The 21429-nt window shown below is 44.7% G+C and overlaps 1 protein-coding gene across 6 annotated transcripts in view; it reads left to right on the top strand.

Annotated features, from left to right (window-relative positions):
* Positions 1–21429, top strand: part of LOC122814063 (serine/arginine repetitive matrix protein 2-like) — a 1651944-nt gene that overhangs the window by 1483800 nt on the left and 146715 nt on the right. For all 6 annotated transcript variants that reach the window (XM_044086671.1, XM_044086672.1, XM_044086668.1 and 3 more), the window contains one exon: positions 6819–7007. In XM_044086671.1, the coding sequence (XP_043942606.1) occupies positions 6819–7007 (189 nt within the window). The remainder of the gene's footprint in view (positions 1–6818; positions 7008–21429) is intronic.

Here is a 21429-nt window from a genome sequence, read left to right as displayed (position 1 = left end):
ACTCCCTGCAGAAAGGGAATCCAGATCTCTAGAAAGGTGGGGTAAAAAGGTATATACCTCGGCCACCTTAGCCATGAGGGCCTTAAACTGTCAGTTTCATATGATTAAATATCAACAGTACCTGTTATCACAATTAAGGAACAAAATGTCTCAACCTGAACAACCAGATTTAAAGGAGTTACAGGATATGATGCATAGTGCGGAGCAAGTGGGTAAACACACCTTACAATGTGGTTATGATGCCCTAGAGGCTTCCAGTAGAGCGGCTGCCACCGGATCAGTCATTCGCAGACATGCCTGGCTTAGGGAACAAAATTTACCTGATCATGTCAAAGCTAAACTTCTTGATGCTCCTTTACAAAAGGATGTACTATTTGGTACTAATGCTGAGGACATACTACGGAAAATGGAAGAAAAAGCCAAATCTATGCAAACTGTCAAGGCTTTCTTACAGGTCCAACCACCACGTTTTAGCAGAAATTGGCCTTCAAAAAACTGGTCCTTTCCAGCCACTGACAAGCCCCAAAGAGGTAGATACAGACGCGCAAGGGGCAGAGGGCAATCACAAGGACCATATAGAGGCAGACAATGGCAATCTACAGCACCAAGAGGTGGTGAAGACAGTGCACAACAATACAGGAAGCAAACTCAATGACTCCCTCATTTCCATGCCAAGCAAGTCTCAGCTGGCATCACCTTTGGGAGTGAAACTAGCATTATTTGCAAGCAATTGGCATATAGTCACAACAGACAAATGGATACTGGACATTATAAACAGAGGCTACAAATTTCAATTTCACACTCTTCCAAAAATGAGAGGCATGCCAAACCTGCCACAAAATCAAAGGGCAGAGGCACAACTGCAAATTTCAAAGCTCCTAAACATGAGAGCTATACAAAAGGTACCTACACACCAACAAGGTCAAGGTTTTTATTCAAGGCTTTTTCTTGTACCAAGAAAAGGAACCGACTGGAGACCCATTTTTGGACTTATCCATCCTAAACACATTCCTACTCGTACCAAAATTCAAGATGCTCACATAACAGCAACTTCTTCCCATGCTGGGCAAGGAGTTTTGGCTGGTAACATTGGACCTCAAGGAGGCATACCTGCATGTCCCAATCAGACAAAGCTGCAGAAGATACCTCAGATTTCTTGCAGGTTCAATCCACTATCAATTCTCTGCATTGCCCTTTGGCTTATCTACTGCGCCCAGAGTATTCACAAAGTGCCTGGCATCAGTGATTGCCTACTGCAGACTTCAAGGGATACAAATTTACCCTTATCTGGACGACTGCCTGATCCAAGCGGACAGCAAACGCATACTACTGGAACATCTGGCATATGTGACATGGTTACTGCTTTCTCTGGGCTATACCATCAACAAGGAGAAATCAAGGCTAACACCATCTCAGAAAATAACCTTCCTGGGTGCCAATTTGGACACAAACACTCAGATGGCATATCTTACGCCAGAAAAACAAGGGCAACTATCTCAGTACTTCGAAACACTAGCAAAAAGTACCAGGCTTACTGCAAGGAAAATCCTGCAGGCTCTGGGATTCATGGCATCTTGCATTCTTCTAATCCCATGTGCAAAGCTGCATATGAGGAAACTTCATTGGTACCTAAAAAATCTATGGTCTCAACACAGTCACAGTTTGGAAGCAATTATACCAATTATTCCATGTTTGCAAAAGGAATTTCTATGGTGGGCCCAAGCATGTCAAGTAAACACAGGCCTTCCATTCTGCAAGCCTCAAGCAAAACAAGTCATAACCACAGACGCCTCAGATTACGCCTGGGGGGCGCACATGAAGGACAGGTGCATTCAGGGCAGATGGTCCCAAAAGGAAAAGCACCTTCACATCAATCAAAAAGAAATGCTAGCAGTAATAAATGCAATTATAGCTTTCAAGGACTTCCTGCATCCAGGACAATTACTGATGAGAACAGACAACACCACAGTAATGTGGTACATAAACAAACAAGGAGGAACACATTCATACCCCTTGTGCAGACTAGCCATGACTCTCTGGAACTTGGCTCTGGAAAGACAAATCGAACTTCAGGCACAGTACTTGCCAGGACTGGAAAACACACTGGCAGACACTCTAAGCAGAAATATGACAGATCCACACGAATGGAAGTTACATCCTCAGGTGTTTACAGAGATAATCCAAGCGTTGGGGAGGCCAGACATAGATCTTTTTGCCTCCCACAGGAACCATCAACTGAAAAAGTTTTGTTCAAGGACCTTTCATCCAAAGGCCTGGAAAGTGGACGCCCTTTCATTCAGTTGGACAGCATGGATAGTTTATGCATTCCCACCTCTGCCTCTTCTGCCCAAGGTGCTTTTGAAAGCAAGAACAGACAAACCGAGGATGATACTGATTGCTCCAGATTGGCCAAGGCAACACTGGTATCCACTCCTGCGGAGCCTAACACATACTCCTCCCTGGTCCCTGCCTCTAATGCCTCTTCTACTGACTCAGAACAGCTACAAAACTCTTCACAGTCAGCTGAAAACACTCAACCTCGCTGCATGGAAAATTCCTTGACACCACAACAGTCCCTACTCTCCAAGGAGGTGCAGGATGTCATTTTGGAGGCCAGAAGACCATCTACTAGAAAAGCTTACTCCGCAAAATGGAAGCGGTTTTGCTGTTGGAATGAGAAAAGAGGCCAGGACCCTAGAAAATTGAACTTGCCTCAGGTTTTACAGTACCTAGCTGAACTGCTGAACAGTGGACTTTCATTTTCTTCCATAAAAATACATGCCTCAGCCATTTCTGCAGAATTTAACACGGATCCTCCTTTATTCTCTCACCCACTCTTACGACAGTTCCTCAGAGGGGCTAAGAATATAAGACCTCCAAGGAAGCAACCAATACCAGCCTGGGACCTTAACTACATACTAGAAAAATTAACATTGCCTCCCTTTGAACCTGCTGCTTCAACAGATCTGCAATATTTGTCCTGGAAAACAGCTTTCCTTCTGGCCATCACTTCAGCTCGTAGGGTTTCTGAACTACAGGCCCTCATGCCGGTGCAGCCCTTCCTCATCTTCCATCAGGACAGGGTTTCCCTTCGTAACAACCCAGCCTTTATGCCAAAAGTGTTTCCAGGGTAGCCTTAAATCAAGCCATACACCTACCTACCTTTTATGCTAACCCTCAAAACAAAGGGGAGAGGCTGCTTCACTCCTTAGACATCCATAGGCAGCTACGTTACTATTTGGACAGAACAAAGTCCTTCAGGAAATCAGAACAACTTTTTGTGTCCTATGCCGTAGGGGTTCAAGGGAAACCAGTTACCAAACAGACCATTTCCAAGTGGATTGGCCACTGCATACGGTTTTGTTATTCCTATCATGGGAAATCTGTCCCTACTGGTATCAGATCTCACTCCACCAGGGCCACAGCCACCTCTACAGCCTTCCTCAGAGGCGTTCCTACTAAGGATATTTTGGAGGCAGCCACTTGGAGTTCTGTACATACCTTCACAAAACACTACCACCTGCCCTTATATTTCCAGGACTAGAGCAGGCTTTGCCACTGCTGTTTTGCAGGGCATTCTGGCTCAACCCAGTTCCTCATAGTACCTACCACCCTATGCATAGCTTTGGGACTCTACCCGTCTGTGATTACTGCAGCTGTATGCACGATGAACATAGTACAGTTTTGTACCTACCATAAATGTAGATGTTCGAGTGCTAATACAGCTGCAGTACAGGTTTCCCTCCCTCCTTCCCCACTTACTAAAGGCATGGGGCCTAACAACCTCTTCATACCACCTGACTGGGTTATCCTGCTGTGTTTTATTTGCTTGCTTACACTGATTTTGCATTACATTGCATTGCTTGCATATGTAGATAAGTCTTATTTATGTATTGCCTTCCTTTTGGGGGCACCTGACATCTGGGGCAAGAAAATCTGAACAACATGGCGTCGGCTGTGCCTTATATACTCTGGCCTTCCTGACGTCAGAAGAGTAAGCGACAACAACCGACGCCGGACCAAGACTTTGGAATTCGGCCGACCGAGGGACCGCCTGACGGCTGAAAACCCATCTGTGATTACTGCAGCTGTATTAGCACTCGAACATCTACATTTATGGTAGGTACAAAACTGTACTTTTTGTACCTACCATAAATGTAGATGTTAGAGTGCTAATAGCTGCAGTCCAGGTTTCCCTCCCTCCTTCCCCTCTTGGGACAGGCCTAATGACAAACATCTCCTCATACAACCTGATTGGGGTATTCTTTTATGGTGTATTTGCTTGCAACTACTGTTTTTTGATTGTTAGATTGCATTATTACATAAATTTATGTTTTGCCTTCCTTCTGGGGGCACCTGACATCTGGGGCAAGAAAAACTGAAGAAAATGGCGTCGGCTGGTTCTTTTATAACCCTACCGCACTGACGTCAGGGAAGAAGCGACGACAACCGACGCCGGACCTAGGCTTTGGAATTCGGCCGACCGAGGACCCGCCTGACGGCAGGATAACCCATCTGTTATGACTGCAGCTGTATTAGCACTCGAACATCTACATTTATGGTAGGTACAAAACTGTACTTTCTGCAGGGCCTCATAGCCGCTCCTAATGCTGTTTAGCTCCAGCCTCCCGTCCACAGCTTTGGGACTCTACCCAAGTGTAATGACTGCAACAGTGAAACACGAAGAACCTTGTACAGTTGTGTACACTTAAAATAAATGTAGATGTACGAGTGTATTCACTGTTGCAGTCCAGGTTACCCACCATCCCCCTTATTTCTGCTGGAACTTTTTTCCTTCTCTGATTTATACAACCCCTGTATTTGCTTGTAGATGATGGTAAAGGTTATATTGGTGCATGTGTTTTTATATATAAATATATATAAATTTGGCTACCCTTTAGGGGGCACCTGACATTTAGGCAAGAAAAACTGAAGAAAATGGCATCGGCTGCATCTTTTATACCCCTGACGACCTGACATCAGGGAAGGGGCGACAGCAACCGACGCAGGACCCAAGACTTTGGAATTCAGGCCGACTGAGGACAACCTGCCAGCAGGATTACCCAAGTGTAATGACTGCAACAGTGAATACACTCGAACATCTACATTTATGGTAAGTGTACACAACTGTACTTTGTTTCTTACTCACGTTCAGATTATGTAAATCTTTCTGAAGGGTGTCTTCTTGTTAGGGCCACCAATTAGGGATCCTTCTCCTCCTTGGGACCTTTCTCTGGTGCTGCAGGCATTGACACCGGGCCCCCTTGAACCTGCCGCTACTTGAGACATAGTTTCTGTCCTGGAAAACAATCCTTTTGGTGTCTGTGACTTCCACCAAGAAGATTTGAGCTTCAAGCTTTCTTTTAAACCTTCTTGCATCCTGTTCCATAGAGATATAGCATCCTTGCTCTCTAATCTGTTCTTTGTTCTTTATATATAAAGTAGCTAAAGAACACTATCAGTCAGTCCATACAACTACCAGTGTTCTTTCCCAGTTTTTCTAACGGGAGTATGTTCTACACCTTTTAGATGTTCATAGTCAGCTACCTTTTTTATCTACATAGGACCAAGCAGTACAGAAAGTCTGATCAGCATTTTATAGCTTTCTTCGAATAGACTTGGAGAAGTGGTATCGAAAATTACCTTGGCAAAATGGATCTCAGTCTGCATTTCTTTCATTTTTTCCTCCAGAGAGTTGCAGTTACCTAAACCTGCTAGAGCACATTCTACCAAAGCTATGACTACTTCCTCTGCCTTCTATGCCAGAACCTCTGTTGATGACATTTGTGTGGCAGCTACATGGTATAATAATCACACCTTTGTATCTCATTACAAGTTGGATGTTATTTCCAGGAGTAGGGCTTCCTTTGACTCGATACGCCAGCCTGTCCTTCCATGAGAGCCACTCAAGGTTCTTGTATCTGGGGACTCTGACCCTAATGTGAGGGTGAGTGGAAGGATACATCAGATTAAAAAGTTATGTCTTACCATAACTTGGCATCTGTGTTTGGTCTTCATTCACCCTCACTTCCCACCCGACCATCCTCCTGCCATTCTTCTTGAGGAATCTGGATGATCTATGGACCATTGAGTCCTGTGTCTGAGCCACTTCTGCTGGTCTTAGTGTAGCATGCCTGGATTTGGCAAACTCAATCTGAGGTAGTTGGGTGGATGTAGGGCATTGTGGGTAGGAGGGAAGCGCTTGAGAATTGGTTCCAAGTCTGGAAAGTGCCCGAGCCGGATCCAAAAACCTGTCGTGAGGATGAATGAAGACAATACAGATGCCAGGTTATAGTAAGACGACTTTTTTTTCCTCTTTGGCCAGCTGTTTCTGTCAGGAAAGCAAAGTACTACAGGAGCAAGCCCCGCTGTAACCATCATCCATACCCTACATCAAGTATTTCTACCCCGCATTCACCCAACCGTCGGTGAAAAGAAAACATTTGCTGTGCAGATGTAGTTCAATGTAAATTCTAGATATTTTACGCGTTATCAAAAGCAATTTGAGGGTTTTTTTTTTTTTTGTGACAGTGTTGTTCTTCAAAACCTACTTTGTATCCCTTGTAGTGTCCAGCCTCATTGTGTCCTTTGCTTAGATACTCATTTATTGTTGTGATTTCTCAGTACAAGGATGATCCTAGCTGGAAGTGTGCCGGTATTTAAGTGAATTTGTCAGTTGATTCTTCCCCGCCCATTGCCCTCTGTTGATTTGTCATTCACTAATTCTGTCTGTTGGTCAGAGTTTTTGTATCCATTTTGAACCATGCATTCTGATGAACAGTTGCATTGTGGACAGCTCATGTTTATCTCATCCATAGGGGAAGAGATCGTGATAGGGATCGGGACCGGGATAGAGATCGGGACAGAGATCGTGATCGTGATCGAGATAGAGATCGAGACAGAGATCGGGATAGATCACGAAGGTCAAGTAGTAGATCTCCAATCAGAAAACGCAGGCGAGATTCTCCAGGCCCCAGAGATCGCCCATATCGCCGTTGGGATTCCAGGTGTGTTCACTAAGTGTATACTTGGGGGGTGGTCCCCATTGATGTAAAGGAAGAATTGCCAGTATATTGAGAAGTCTCCATTTTTCAGAAAATTTATTTGCTTTGTCAGATAATCAGTACTCCCCATTTTGCATCTAGTGTTTTATGTCTGTCCAACATTTACACAGCACACCCAAAAGGGGAAAAAGTTTACAGGCTTACATAGAGAGGATGTACTACATAGTGTTTTGGTATGAACCTGCATGAAAGTGTGTGCAAGTCATGGTTTTATTTTTCAGCATTACCAGAACGTATTTATTTAATTTATTTTATATTTGATAACATAACAATCTCCTTTGAAACTTTCTTAACATAAATTATAGAATTTTGGGTTGTAGGTAGGAAGAATTTTGGTAAAATTCAGAATCTGGTCATTTTGAGATTATTCAGAAGTTAAAAATGATTTTTATGGAAGTGCTGTGATGATTTTTTTTTCATTCTTGTATATTTGGCATGAGAAGTGTCGCATTTTTACAGCAGTCTGTGTCCTTAAGTTGGGTTTTAAGAAGATTGTCTTTAACATGCAGTGTTGTACCTAGTAGCAGACTCTGGCACAGAAATCAGATCATTGTACAGCAGAAGTCTTACACACTCCTCATAAGCACAAGACTGATGAGACAGAACTGCCTTTCTTGGGTATATGACTGAGGCGGTCTTTAAGTCCTTTCCAGTTCAGCACAATTTACGTGAAATCTCCCATGTTTGGGAGAAGTGGGTACACCCTTTGTTGGCACATGTCCTGTTTTATTACATCACATTGTGAGACTAAGCTTTGCCCCTATACCTGCTGTTTATTTTCTGATGCTCACAGTTTGAATCACTGTTGTTTGACAAGGAAAAGTTCTAAAATACCAGAGTCACGCAAGTGTGTGTTTTTGCCAGATTACTGTGTGCGCTGCCTGGGAATGGGGGGGGGGGGGGGGCATTGAAACACTGCCACAATTGTCTGCTGTTCATACCTGACACCCACTTATGCAAGAGCAGAAGCTTTTGTCCTGAATCACTACTCAGGGAGTGGTGGTGATGAAGTGCCCAGCACTGCAGTTGGTAGTGAAGTTCTACTTTGCAGCCCCAATCCTTTACTGGAGCGCCATCAGAAGACTAGAGAATTTGGAGGGTGAACATTGTTCAGTAACCCCCTTGAAGGCAAAGCCCATTCTTGAGAAAAAAATCTCATTCCCCACATTTGCTTCATCAACCTTGACTAGCAAAGATTTATATTTACATTTCTCCCTGGGAGATACTGGGGGGGTCTTCAAGAGGTGCAGTATTAGTGGACTTGTACGGGGGGGTTAATTGTAGGTATGTCTTAACTAGCTTGATCCAAGGAGCAGACACTGAGATTTATGATTAGTATTTAGAGTAGCACTGAGGATGGAGAACTATGGAGAGCTCTTCTTCCTAAGCCCCTTCCGCTTAGTCTCCTGTGCATGATGGCCCAAAGTGAGAAAGATTTACCAGCCCCCCCCCATGTTGGGTCCCCTTTTTAGGCCCGGCACTTCAGAAAATTACTTGAAATGTGGTTGAACTTGTCCTTGCTGTTGCAGGATCACACATTTAGGTAACCTTCACGATGCCAGCATCAGGTGTGGTGCAGGAGTTACTTCAATGCACTGCCTTTAACAAGTGTGCCTGCACGCGCCAGTACCCTGTCAACCAGCATAGTATGCCATCTTGTTACATGTCATGTGCATGAACATGAGCTGTACAAATCTGGGGGTGTTTTCCTCTACCCTTTTGCTTTCTTTGAATAGTGTGTCTGTGCAGATGCCATTATTTCTAAGACATATAATGCTGAAACTACCTCTCCTTGCTATTCCTCAATGAATGACTTCTTTTTGGATGGAATTTTAAGACACTTGCAGTTCATTTTGGACTTGTGCTGCTTACATTCTCCTGTACGTTTGTGCACAAGTGCAGATTGACTGGAACAGTATCTAAGGAAGCCAATATACAAAGTGCCCACTCCCTTCCACTCTATCTTGCCCTCTCAAATCTCCACTTAAATGGCTAAAGCTTAAGTTGCCCCCTGATGATGTTCATGTTTCACTGTTGTAGTCATCACATTTGGGTTATCTGCTTGCAGTAGCCCTCAGTCGGCCTGATTGTCAGTCTTGTGTCCTGCATCGGTTGCGGTCTCATCTTCCATGACGTCAGGTAGTCAGGGGTATAAAGCATGCAGCCAACGCCATTACATCAGTCTTTCTTGCCGTGCGGTGCCCAAAGCAGAAGCAGTTCGCAAGTGCCGGTCGGCCGACTCCTGAAATTTTCGTTTTCGAATTTCAGAACAGACGTCTTCAACTAAGCAAAGTACCCTGTTGGGGGGAATTTTTTCTTGCTCTAAACCGAAGTCAGTAAAAGTTAACAATTGTATTTCTTGGGGGAAGCAAATACCTCATAAAGATTTGAATTCGTACTGCATTCCTTGCTTAGGCCCAGACCACGACATACCTCGCTGTCGGTATTGTGCCTTATTCAAACCTCGAACTATTCATCGTCTGTTTATTTACGCTTCTAAATATTTTGGTACTCTGTTCAATTATCCAGAAATGGCTTCAGTAAGCCACCCGACTACCGACATTAAGAAAAAACACAAAGATAAAGACCGAGACAGACCGCATAGGTCCAAAGCTGCCGACGACACTTCTCCTAAGCTAGTCGCTGGTATTCAGTGAGGCACTTTCGCAGCCCCTGATGCCCGCTACTTCAGATTCGCAGGCCTCTACTGAGACCCATTCGGAGTCTGGTATGCCGCAAGATGCTTCAACTGTGGAACCTGTGGGTGTCTCTGCCTTGGATGGGTCCGGAACCGCTGTGCAGGCACCGGCTTCCGAGGGTGTATTCAGGCCTATTGACTTGCATATTAAACTGACTCCATCTTCTTCTTCAAGGCCTAAAACTCGATCCATGCCTAGAAAACCGACGCCCAGACCGCATGGTCAGGCCCTTATGCCTAAAAAGCAAATGATAAGAATGGCTGAAGACCTTATTACTCTAATCAGGGGAAGCCACCCTTCCCCCTCTAAGAGACCTAGGACTGATTTTTCCTTCTGATTCTTCTGATCAGGACTCTGTAATTTCCGTTTCCTCTGATGACCAGGATTTACTTTTGGTGAAACCTTGCTTACTCTTAGGGAGCATTTTCACTGGGAGAACCAGGATTACTCTGACTCCAAAAAGAGGCTTAGGGATTTCTTACTCCTGCCCAAACACAGGCCTTTGGCCATCCTTCCTGTACTGGACATTGTGTATGATGCCTTCTCGGAATCTAGCCTGGCCCCTGACTCTCTACCTCCTGCTCCCAGAAAACCTGATGGGTATTACAGGGTTCCTGACTCTCACAAGTTCCTCTCTAAAAATCCTACTGCAGATCCTGAGACTGTTTCACAGGGACCTAAGGGCATTAAGGCTACAACTGCCAAAAATCCTACCCCATCTGATAGAGATTCCGGGGCGCTGTATAGATGGGGTAAGAAGGTATACACTTCTGCAACCTTGGCCATTAGGGCCCTAAACTGCCAGTTTCATATGTTAAAGTATCAGCAGCATATTATTGGATTGCGTAAACAGAAAATGATTCCTGGCTATGCTGAAAATAAAGATTTACAGGATTTAATGCATTCTGCTGAACAAGTTGAAAAACATACTTTGCAATGTGGTTTTGATTCATTAGAGGCATCTTGCAGGGCTACTGTCACTGGGTCTGTACTTAGAAGGCATGCTTGACTTAAGGAGCAATCTTTGCCAGATTGTTAAAGCTAAATTGCTGGATGCTCCCTTAAACCAAGACCGCCTGTTTGGCAGCAAAGCAGTAGTAGTACTTAAAAAGATGGAGGAAAAAGCTAAACCTATGCAAACTGTTAAAGATTTCCTGCAAGTACAGCCTCCCAGATTTAGTAGGCATTGGCCCTCTAAGAATTTATGCCTTTCCCCCTCTGCCTCTCCTTTCCAAGGTTCTACTAAAGATCGAACAGGGCAAACCAAGGACAATACTGATTGCACCAGACTGGCCACGCCAACACTGTTATCCCCTCTTGAGCAATGTCACTGCTGGCACCATGGCACCTGCATCAGACTCTTCCCCTGCTGTCCCAGCAGGAGGGCCAGATTCTGCACCCACAGCTTCAAACCCTGAACCTGGCAGCCTGGCTAATTACCTGATCTCACCGTTACTATCCCTCAGTAAACAAGTGATAGCTGTCATTCTGGAGGCAAGGAGGCCTAGTACTAGAAAATCCTATGCTGAAAAATGGAAAAGATTCTGTTTATGGAGCCAGACTCAGGGGATGGGCACAGCAGCACCCAATTTACCTCAGATTCTTCAATACTTAACTGAGATGCTTCGCAAGGGCCTTTCCTTTTCCTCCATCAAAATTCATGCCACAGCCATTTCAGCTCATTACAATACAGAACCACCCTTCTCTCGTCAACTACTGAAGCAGTTCCTCAGAGGGGCCAATAATTTAAGGCCACCCAGGAGAGCCCCTACTCCAGCCTGGGACCTTAACTTTGTACTGGAAAAGCTCACTTTACCTCCCTTTGAGCCATCTGCAAATGCAGAGTTGAAATTCCTTTCTTGGAAAACAGCCTTCCTTCTAGCAATTACTTCAGCAAGAAGGGTGTCTGAATTTACAGGCCCTTATGGCAGTGGAGCCTTTAATTGTCTTTCATGCGGACAGGGTGTCCCTCAGGACCAATCCCTCCTTCATGCCCAAGGTGGTATCCAGTCCATTAATTTGCCAACCTTCTTTTCTAATCCACAGAACAAAGGGGAACAAATAATGCACTCCTTGGACGTGCACAGATGACTTAGATTATACTTGGACAGGACTAAACCTCTCAGGAAATCTGAACAGCTGCTGGTTGCATTTGCTGCAGGGGCAGAGGGGAAGGCCATTTCAAAGCAAACCATTTCTAAATGGATAGGCCATTGCATTCATTTCTGCTATAAGCACCATGGAAAACCTATCCCACAGGGGATTAGACCCCATTCAACCAGGGCTGCATCTACCTCTGCAGCCTTTCTCAGAGGTGTCCCTACCAGAGACATCCTAGAAGCTGCTACCTTGAGTTCTGTACATATTTTCACCAAGCATTGCCATTTGCCAGTCTTCTCTAAATCCAGAGCTGGCTTTCCCACTGCAGTCTTGCAGGGTCTTATAGCTGGTCCTAATGCTATCTAAATTCCTCCTCCCATCCTTATCTTTGGGAATCTACCCAAATGTGATGACTGCAACAGTGAAACACGAAGAACATCTACATTTATGGTAAGTGTACACAACTGTACTTTTCATATCTAGCTGTTAAGTGCACACTGCAACTCTTAGAATATTAACCCATTTTTTCATCTTGCTTTTAAAATCTGTGACATTTATTCCAAGACCCCACCAGTTATTGGAGAAGCCACATTCTGCCACTCAGTAGCCATCCTGGGTTTAGTGCTTCTGTTCTCCTGGTGAGAAAAGAAGCATAAGGACATTATTTGCTAAAGACTGATGATCACCAGAAAGCCTAATAACTGCTTCAGTGGTTGGCAGCTTGGTATTTCTGCTTGTGTTTTTCTCCTGACAAGAGAAGGAACAGGGTGCATTGCTTCATGGCTGTTTCTGATTGGGTAGCGAGTGTCTTGTGTTGGACCTCCCTGATTGATCTGGTTGCTGTTCAAAGACATCTATCAAGAAAAGTGTACAACATGTCAGCAATATCCTTGTACCATCTGGGACCAGAATCTTGATCACCAAAGAGCCTGTTTCTCGTCTTTCAATTGGTGCTACTGTTTTGCTCTGGTGAGAAAAAAGCAAGAGCATTGTATCCCAGCAGTGTGAGGCTGTGGTGAGACCAACACAAGAAGTAGCCAGGAGTAGCCATTCAGCTGAATCCCCTCTTTTCATCATTCTTGACAAAGCTAATTCTTTCTCTTCAGTAAGTACTGTTTGATGTGCTGTTGTCTAATCTAACTTCTGAGTATCTAAATATTTCATCAGTAAATCAACAGGGTCTACTTTCTCCAAGTATTTGGCAGTGCCCTGTATAGACACAGACACCTTGAGTTGAATTTGTTTCCTATAAAAGCACCCTTACAATTTTACCATTATATAATTGCACACAGCGCAACTAGTAAGTGGCAAGAAGTGCTTCCAGAGTTGCAAACTAGATGCTCCTTACATTGCTTTATATTCTCACTGCAACCATCTAATTAATAAAAAGGGGCTTGTTGCCATGGATATGAACTTTCTCACACTCTTACCAGCTTGGAGGATGTGGGAATAGTGAGGCAATCCAGAACTTGCCTCATATTTACTGACAGCCAGTTAATTCTTAAACCGATATGGTATGTGACGGGCATTTTTACAGTGTCACTGGCAACAAAGCAGTCACATAAAAGCACACCTAATCTCAGTCGCATTCAGTAGTAAACACACTGCACTCATCACACACTGTTCACAGCAGATACATAGACACATATGCTGAGTTTACTTAAATGTAACTTTCCTAAACCAGAGAGGCCACCTAGACGAAGTACACATAAGAAATACCCTCAGCAGCCCCTCGAATGCACCCTGTCAAAGCAACACCCACATCAACTCATGGAGCCTCAACTTCTAAGCCCATAAGGCAAGCCACCGCACAGTCCAACATTCTGGTCATTGAAGACTCCACTGTGACACTCATGTCCCTGTCACCAGGCTGAGTAAGGAGAAAATCATTGTTTGCTTATCAGGGGTAGAATCCACCATATTATGCATGCACTCGGGTTGTTGGACCATAAGTACCAGAACGACTCGGTCATAGTCCATGTGGGTGTAAGTGGCTTGAGACATGCTTCCATAGACTATATGAATAGAGACTACATGGAGCTGTCAGAATGCATGTCCCAGGCTGGTATGAGCCTAGCATTGAGCAGCATTTTACCTTATTGAAGAATGATACAACAATAACAACAGAAAATAACTGACTTTAATAATCAGTTCTGTTTCTTTCGTCAGTCTGAGGTAGTGCAGTATTTGTCAGCATTGAAGGAGGTGATCAACAGACCCAGCTGCTCTGCCAGAGATTGTCTGTGCCTCTCCCCTCTGGCTTTTGAATGTTAACTAAAGTATTGTCTTCTCCCATGGTGCCTTTGTTTTAGGAAATGCCAAACTGAAAGTACTTCTGACATAGCAAAACAAAACCAAGAAAATGTAAAGGTGTTGCTGCACAATGCTAGGATTCTAAACAAAAAACTGCACTCCCTACAAGCTCTCCTCACTCTAAAGAATGCTGACATCTGTGCAGTCATTGAGACCTGGTTGAAGCTGCAGAAATCACACCGGCAATGCAAGGCTGTACTCTCTTCCATACCTTTCAACCAGCTACTACACAGGTACTAAAGGTGGAGGTGTCTCATTTTAAATGAAAAATAAATGTACCTCAGAACTGCTCAAACAGGACAGTGCACTTTTCCATGTTCATATCACCATAGACAAAGTCCTGCACCACTTCCTTGTAAGCTGTAGGTCCCCCTTTATGACCCGGGAAACCCATACCATGTATTTAACCTTATTGGAAACACTCACCATCCACCCCAATACTATATTCAAGGGCAACTTTAATTATTCCACTATTAACTGGGAATTGTGTACAATACTAAACGTGCAGGCACAGAGATTCTTGGATTTTGTAAACAGAAACTCCCAGGACCAGATTGTCAGTACACCAACCAGGGGTGCAAACATACTGTAATGGGTCCTCACTAATGTGGCAGACTGCTGCACTTCCCTAGTGTAACATCATCTCTGGTAAGGTCAGACCACAAAATGATCCCCTTTGAAGTAAGAATAAAATCCTGAAATATTCAGGAACTACTCTAAGGCTAACTTCCTACTATTAAGTGATAACCTGGCAAATTTCAAGCCCACATACACCCTAAGAGCACTACTATCTACACAGAACTGTTCACAGAAACCCTATGCAAGTATGTCAGTAGTTGCATAGAGACAGCTGTACTCACCAGGAAGAAGTACAGCACTAACTCGAAAAAACAAGCCCCCCCTGGTGGAATCGCATCAACAGGTTGCGTAACAGAAGGAAGAAAATAATGGCAAAAATTAGGAGGTGCAGCACCCCAGCAGGATACAACCACTCTCATCACCCTAAACAAAACTGTGAAGACCATTAGCCTACTAAAGTGAAATGTGATGTAAATGTGGCCTCCCAGGCCAAGGACATCCACAAGGCATTTTTTTATCTATGTCCACAACCTCAAAGGCAATACACACTTCTGTTCAGACCTCATTATAAATGCAGCCAGCTGTACTGAGCTAGAAAGTGTAGCAAACCTACTGGCTAACAAATTCAGCTCCAGCTTTACCCCCCCCCCCCCCCCCCCAGGAGTACCATCAAATATAACTCACTCCTACTCTGACTAGGGAACATGTCCTTAATACCTTTTCTAAGACCAGGAACACTGCATCAGTGGTCTCGGACAATATCCCCAGGATGCCTTCTAAATAGCATGAAACATAACCGATCAGGCCCTCTGCAATTGCTGTAGCCTCCAAACAGGCTTCATGCCTCATGAATAGAAAACAGCAACAGTCATGCCTCTGCACAAAAATGGGCCATCTACAGACCCCGGAAACTACAGACTCAAAAGTCTCACTAGTCTCCTATTCAAAGCTCTGGAAAGAATTATGAAAATGATCAATGACACAGGAAATGTCCAGACACTGGTCCCAACCCAGTTTGGTTTTGTAAAGGGCAGGTCATGCCTATTCAGCCTGATGGACTTCTGTGAGGAGGTCACCAAAGCAAAGGATGAAGGCAAGACTGGTTCATACTGTCTACCTTGACCTGGCCAAGACATTTGACACACTATCCCACTTGAGCATTGTTGATAAACTCAAAAGGTTGGGTATAAACCCTTATGTCACCCAATGGATAGCCCGCTGGCTCACCGATAGGACCCAGGAAGTTAGAATGGAAGAGTCCACCTTTACAAAGAGGCCAGTCACTAGTGGAGTCCCTCAAGGATCAGTTCTGGGACCACTCCTTTTTGACATTTCCTTCTCTGAGGTCAAGACCAATGCTAATGGCCTCTGGCTGACTAAATTTGCAGATTGCAAATTAGGAACGGTCATAGAATCCCCCACCGATGGAGATGTTCTCCAGGAAGGGCTGACCGACACGAAGCTGGTGTTAAAGCCATGGACTAAAATTAAATATCAAGAAATATACAATAGTATCCTTCAGGAAGTCATCCACCCGTTTTAATTATTATATTGACAACACACCCATAAGAGTTGATCCAGTAGTCAGGGACTTGGGGATGCCTTTGACCATCACATGACTACAGTAGTGAGGAAATCATTCTGTGTTGTGCAATTTATAAACGGATATGTCATGTAGGTCCAAGGATGTCATTGTTCACTGTGTTTGGCAGTCACCATCAGACCTGTCATTGAGTGCAGTGCCCCCCTTTGTTATGTACCTAACCAGGCACCTCTGAAAACTGTAATGTCCAAAGAGGTTCCTTGGTAAAAGAATGCAGGGCATAACTAACCTGCCCTATGCAAACCATCTCAAGGCCCTATCCCTGTATTCTGTCTCCTACAGTCTGTTGAAGGGAGATCTGTGCCTTGCATACCTGGCATTGTCAGACTGTCCTGATGGACTTCCAGCATATCCACAAAACAGTACAAGAATTGCCCATTCTAAGGACTAAAACATTGCCTGTGATATAAGTAGGGCCTGCTAGAGAGAGAGGTATATATCCCACTGACTCCCCTTCTCTTGAACAGGCTTCTCCAACCATGTAAAGCATAGTTTCTCCTTAACCCAATTCAGGTGTAACTTTGACATTTGGATGGGGAACAAGAATTTCATTCATGGTGTGGAGATGTGAGGTGTTCCCAGCTATGCCACGAGAAGTAGGGCAGTGGATGTGCAACATATTCCAGCACAGCTAGCTGGAATTTTGTAAAGAATTATGTCATTTGTATATCAAACCGATTTGTACAGATGCTTGTGTTGAAAAATGTGTTTGTAAAGCTGCTTGTGTAAAAAGTGTACCAACAGTGTGCCCTGCTGGACAGAAAAAGAAATATATGCATTATTGTAACTCTGTATATGTTTTAACAGAGGATACTAGAAGAGAAGAGGTTAATCTTAAACTTTGAAAATAGTTTGAAATTAAATTGTCTGGCTTAGGCCATGAAGATTGCATCTTACAGATGTTTGTGTTTCACTGTTGCAATCATCACATTTGGGTTATCCCTGCTAGGGTAGCCCTTGGCCATCCTGAATACCAGAGTATTAGTATTTCTGCATCGGTTGCTGTTGCTTCAGGACTGATGTCAGGTCATCAGTAGTATAAAGTAAGGCAGCAGACGCCATTAAATCAGTCTTTCTTGCCAAGGAGTGCGAAGCAGAAGTACTTCGCATGAGTGCCGGTCATCCGCTACCTGAGTTTCGTCTTCCGAATTGCAGTCTGTCTTCTAAAGCTAAGTACCCTGTTGGGGATCCTTTTTTCTTTCTCTAACCGATGTCAGAAAAAGTTAACAATTGTCTCGCCATTGGAAAGCAAATATCACACCAAGACTTTCATACTTACTGCATCACTTGCTTGGCCCTCGTCCCTCACTGTCGCTTTTGTGCTTTGTTCAACGCTAGAGCTATGTCATCAGGCCCTTATTGAAGCTAGATATTTCTCTCTGTCCTCGAATTCCGATATGGCTTTGGTAAGCCATCCGACAGCAGATCTAATGAAAAAACGTAAGGATAAAGTCAGAGACAGGCTTGCACAGGTCCAAACCTACCGACGATGCTTCCGTTAAGCTAGTCGTCAGTTCTCCTGTCCTCAGTGAGGTGCTTTCGCAGCCCCTGATGCCCGCTTGTGTGGATTTGCAGACTGCTACCGAGACCCTTTCGGAGTCTGGTATGCCGCAAAACTCTTCTTCGTCTAAGGATCCTGCAGGTTGTCTCTATCTTTGATGGGTCCAGAGCCGCTGAGCAGGCACCTGCTTCCGAGGAAGTACTTTGCATTACCGATTCTCGACACAAACTGACTACTACTTTTGCGTCTACTGTTCTTTCGAAAACTACTGAGTTTCTAAGGCCCAAGGTACGAACCACGCCCAAGAAGCCGACGACCCAATCTCAAGCACCTGCTTCCTTGCCTCAGTCTCAAATGCTTAAAATGGCGGAAAACCATATAATGCTGATCAGGGGAAGCCAAGCTACCCCTTCCAAATGAAAGAGATTTGTCCCCCAGTAGTTTTACCTGAACAGGAGTCTGAGACTGATGCATCTGAATATGAACACATGCAGCCCCTCTCTGCCTATGAGGATTCTGATGCAGAGGAGTCCATTCCTTCAGCCTCTCCACCCGAGGACTTTTCCTTTGGGAAAACCCTTCAAACTTTAAGGGAGCATTTCCAGTGGGAATTTCAGGACTACCCTCAGCCTCAAAAGAGACTTTGGGAATTCTTAGATCTTAGACAGACTGTCCTGGATGGTGTGGATGATGACGTTCATCGTGCATACAGCTGCAGTCATAACAGATGGGTTCTCCTGCCGTCAGGCGGGTCCTCGGTCGGCCGAATTCCAAAGTCTAGGTCCGGCGTCGGTTGTCGTCGCTTCTTCCCTGACCTCAGTGCGACAGGGGTATAAAAGAACCAGCCGACGCCATTTTCTTCAGTCTTTCTTGCCGCGCGGTGCCCGAAGCAGAAGCAGTTCGCAAGTGCTGGTCGGCCAGCTCCTGAAATTACGAAGATTTTGCAACCGAAGTCTTCTTGAAAGCTAAGTACCCCATTGGGGAAACTTTTCTTGCCTCAGACCAAGTTAATAATTGCATTTCATGTGGGAAGCAAATACCGCACAAGGATTTTCATTCCCTCTGCATTCCTTGCTTAGGCCCAGACCACGACATGTCGGTCTGTCGTTTTTGTGCTACATTCAACAAACGCACCATTAAGCGTCGGGCGGAGTTAGCCCAGCACTATTTTGGCAAAAAATTTAACTACATTATGTCGTCGGATACTCCCGACTCCAGTTTTGACTAAAAGACGGAAAGATAAGGACCGTCACACGAGGTCCGTGGCCTCTACCGACACCACGCCAAAGCCGACTACAGGTGGTCCGGTACTCAGCGAGGCACCTACGCAGCCCCTGCCTACCGACGACACTTCATTGGCGGTGTCTACTCTGCCTGAGGTCGAAGTCTTCTCGGCCCACACCCCGACTACAGATATCGAAGCCACTCTAGGCGGTGAAACTCAGAATGTAGACAGGTCTGCCTCCTTTCAAGGTGTCTTCAGGCCTTCCTCTTCTTTTTCCATCAAGGCTTTCACTAAGTCTAAAGCAGCCATGCATTCTAAAAGACAAGCTACACAGGGCCCTTCTCCAGGCCCCATGCCTAAAAAACGATGCTTAAAATGGCTGAGGATTTAATTACTCTTATCAGGGGTTCTCAACCCCCCCCCCCCCCCCGGACAAAAGGCCCAGAGTGGTGGAAGAATCCCCCTCCTCGGACCAGGCCTCCATTATTTCAGAGCACTCTGATGAACAAGAACATTCATACTCCCCTTTTGAAGATTCTGATGCAGAGGAGTCCATTCCCTCTGTCTCCCCCCCTGAGGATTACTCTTTTGGGGAAACCTTGCATACCTTGAGGGAACACTTCCACTGGGAAGGCCAAGAGTACTCAGACTCCAAGAAAAGGCTTAGGGATTTTCTCTTGCTCCCTCAGCACAGGCCTCTGGCTATACCTCGTGTCTTAGACATACTAGATGATGTATATTCGGAGGCCTGCCTTAACCCAGACTCTTTACCTCCAGCCCCAGTCAAGCCTGACCGGTACTAAAGGGTTCCTGACTCTCACCAATTCTTATACAAAAGCCATGCTGCTGACCCAGAAACTATCTCACAGGGCCCCATGGGAATTAAGGCCTCCACTGCTAAAAATCCATTACCTTCAGAGAGAGATTCCAGAGCTTTAGAAAGGTGGGGAAAAAAGGTATACACCTCGGCCACCTTAACCATGAGGGCATTAGACTGCCAGTTCCATATGTTTAAGTACCAACAGTTTCTGTTATCACAGTTGAGAAGCAAAATGTCACAACCTGAACAACCAGACTTGAAGGAGTTGCAGGATTTGATGCATAGTGCAGAACAAGTGGGTAAACATACCTTGCAATGTGGTTTTGATGCTCTAGAGGCCTCATGTAGAGCTGCTGTTACAGGATCAGTCATACGTAGGCATGCCTGGCTCAAGGAGCAAACCTTACCAGATTATGTCAAAGCTAAATTACTAGATGCCCCTCTACAAAAAGATGCATTATTTGGTGTTAAAGCTGAAGAGGTATTAAAGAAAATGGAGGAAAAGGCTAAATCAATGCAAACGGTGAAAGATTTTCTACAGGTACAACCTCCACGTTTCAGTAGAAATTGGCCTTCCAAAAATTGGTCCTTTCCAGCTACGGACAGATCCCAAAGAGGTAGATACAGGCGCCCGAGGGGCAGAGGGCAATCTCAAGGATCGTTTAGAGGCAGACAATGGCAAGCTACTACACAAAGAGGTGGTGAGGATAGTTCACAGTCCTTCAGAAAGCAAACCCAATGACTTTCCCCTTTGCATGCCAAGCAAGACTCAAATGGCAGCACCCTTAGGCGGAAAACTGGCATTATTTTCGAAAAATTGGCATATTGTCACAAGACAAATGGATCCTGGACATTATAAACAGAGGCTACAGATTCCATTTTCACACCCTTCCACAAAAGAGAGGCATGCCAAACCTGCCACACAATCAAAGGGCAGAGGCACAAAGACAAATTTCAGATCTCATGGACATGAAAGCTATTCAAGAGGTACCTACTCAAGAACAAGGTCAAGGTTTTTATTCCAGACTATTCCTGGTACCAAGGAAGGAAAAAGATTGGAGACCTATTTTGGACCTATCCATCCTAAACACATTTTTACTCGTGCCAAAATTCAAGATGCTCACATTACAGCAGCTTCTTCCCATGCTGGGCAAGGAGTCTTGGCTGGTAACATTGGACCTCAAGGAGGCATACCTGCATGTCCCAATCAGATAAAATTGCAGAAGATACCTCAGATTTCTTGCAGGTTCAACCCATTATCAATTCTCTGCATTGCCCTTTGGCTTATCTACTGCGCCCAGAGTATTCACAAAATGCCTGGCATCAGTAATTGCCTACTGCAGACTTCAAGGGATACAAATATACCCATATTTGGACGACTGCCTGATCCAAGCGGACAGCAAGCACATACTTCTGAAACATCTGTCTTTTCTAATAATGTTGTTGAATTCTCTGGGGTACACAGTCAACAAAAAGAAATCAAGGCTAATACCCTCACAAAAAATAATTTTCCTGGGTGCCAACT

Source organism: Protopterus annectens, chromosome 10.part0 (assembly GCF_019279795.1).
Source record: "Protopterus annectens isolate FY-2018-M chromosome 10.part0, PAN1.0, whole genome shotgun sequence".
Lineage (NCBI taxonomy): Eukaryota > Metazoa > Chordata > Ceratodontiformes > Protopteridae > Protopterus > Protopterus annectens.
This window is presented reverse-complemented; position numbering and strand designations above follow the sequence as displayed.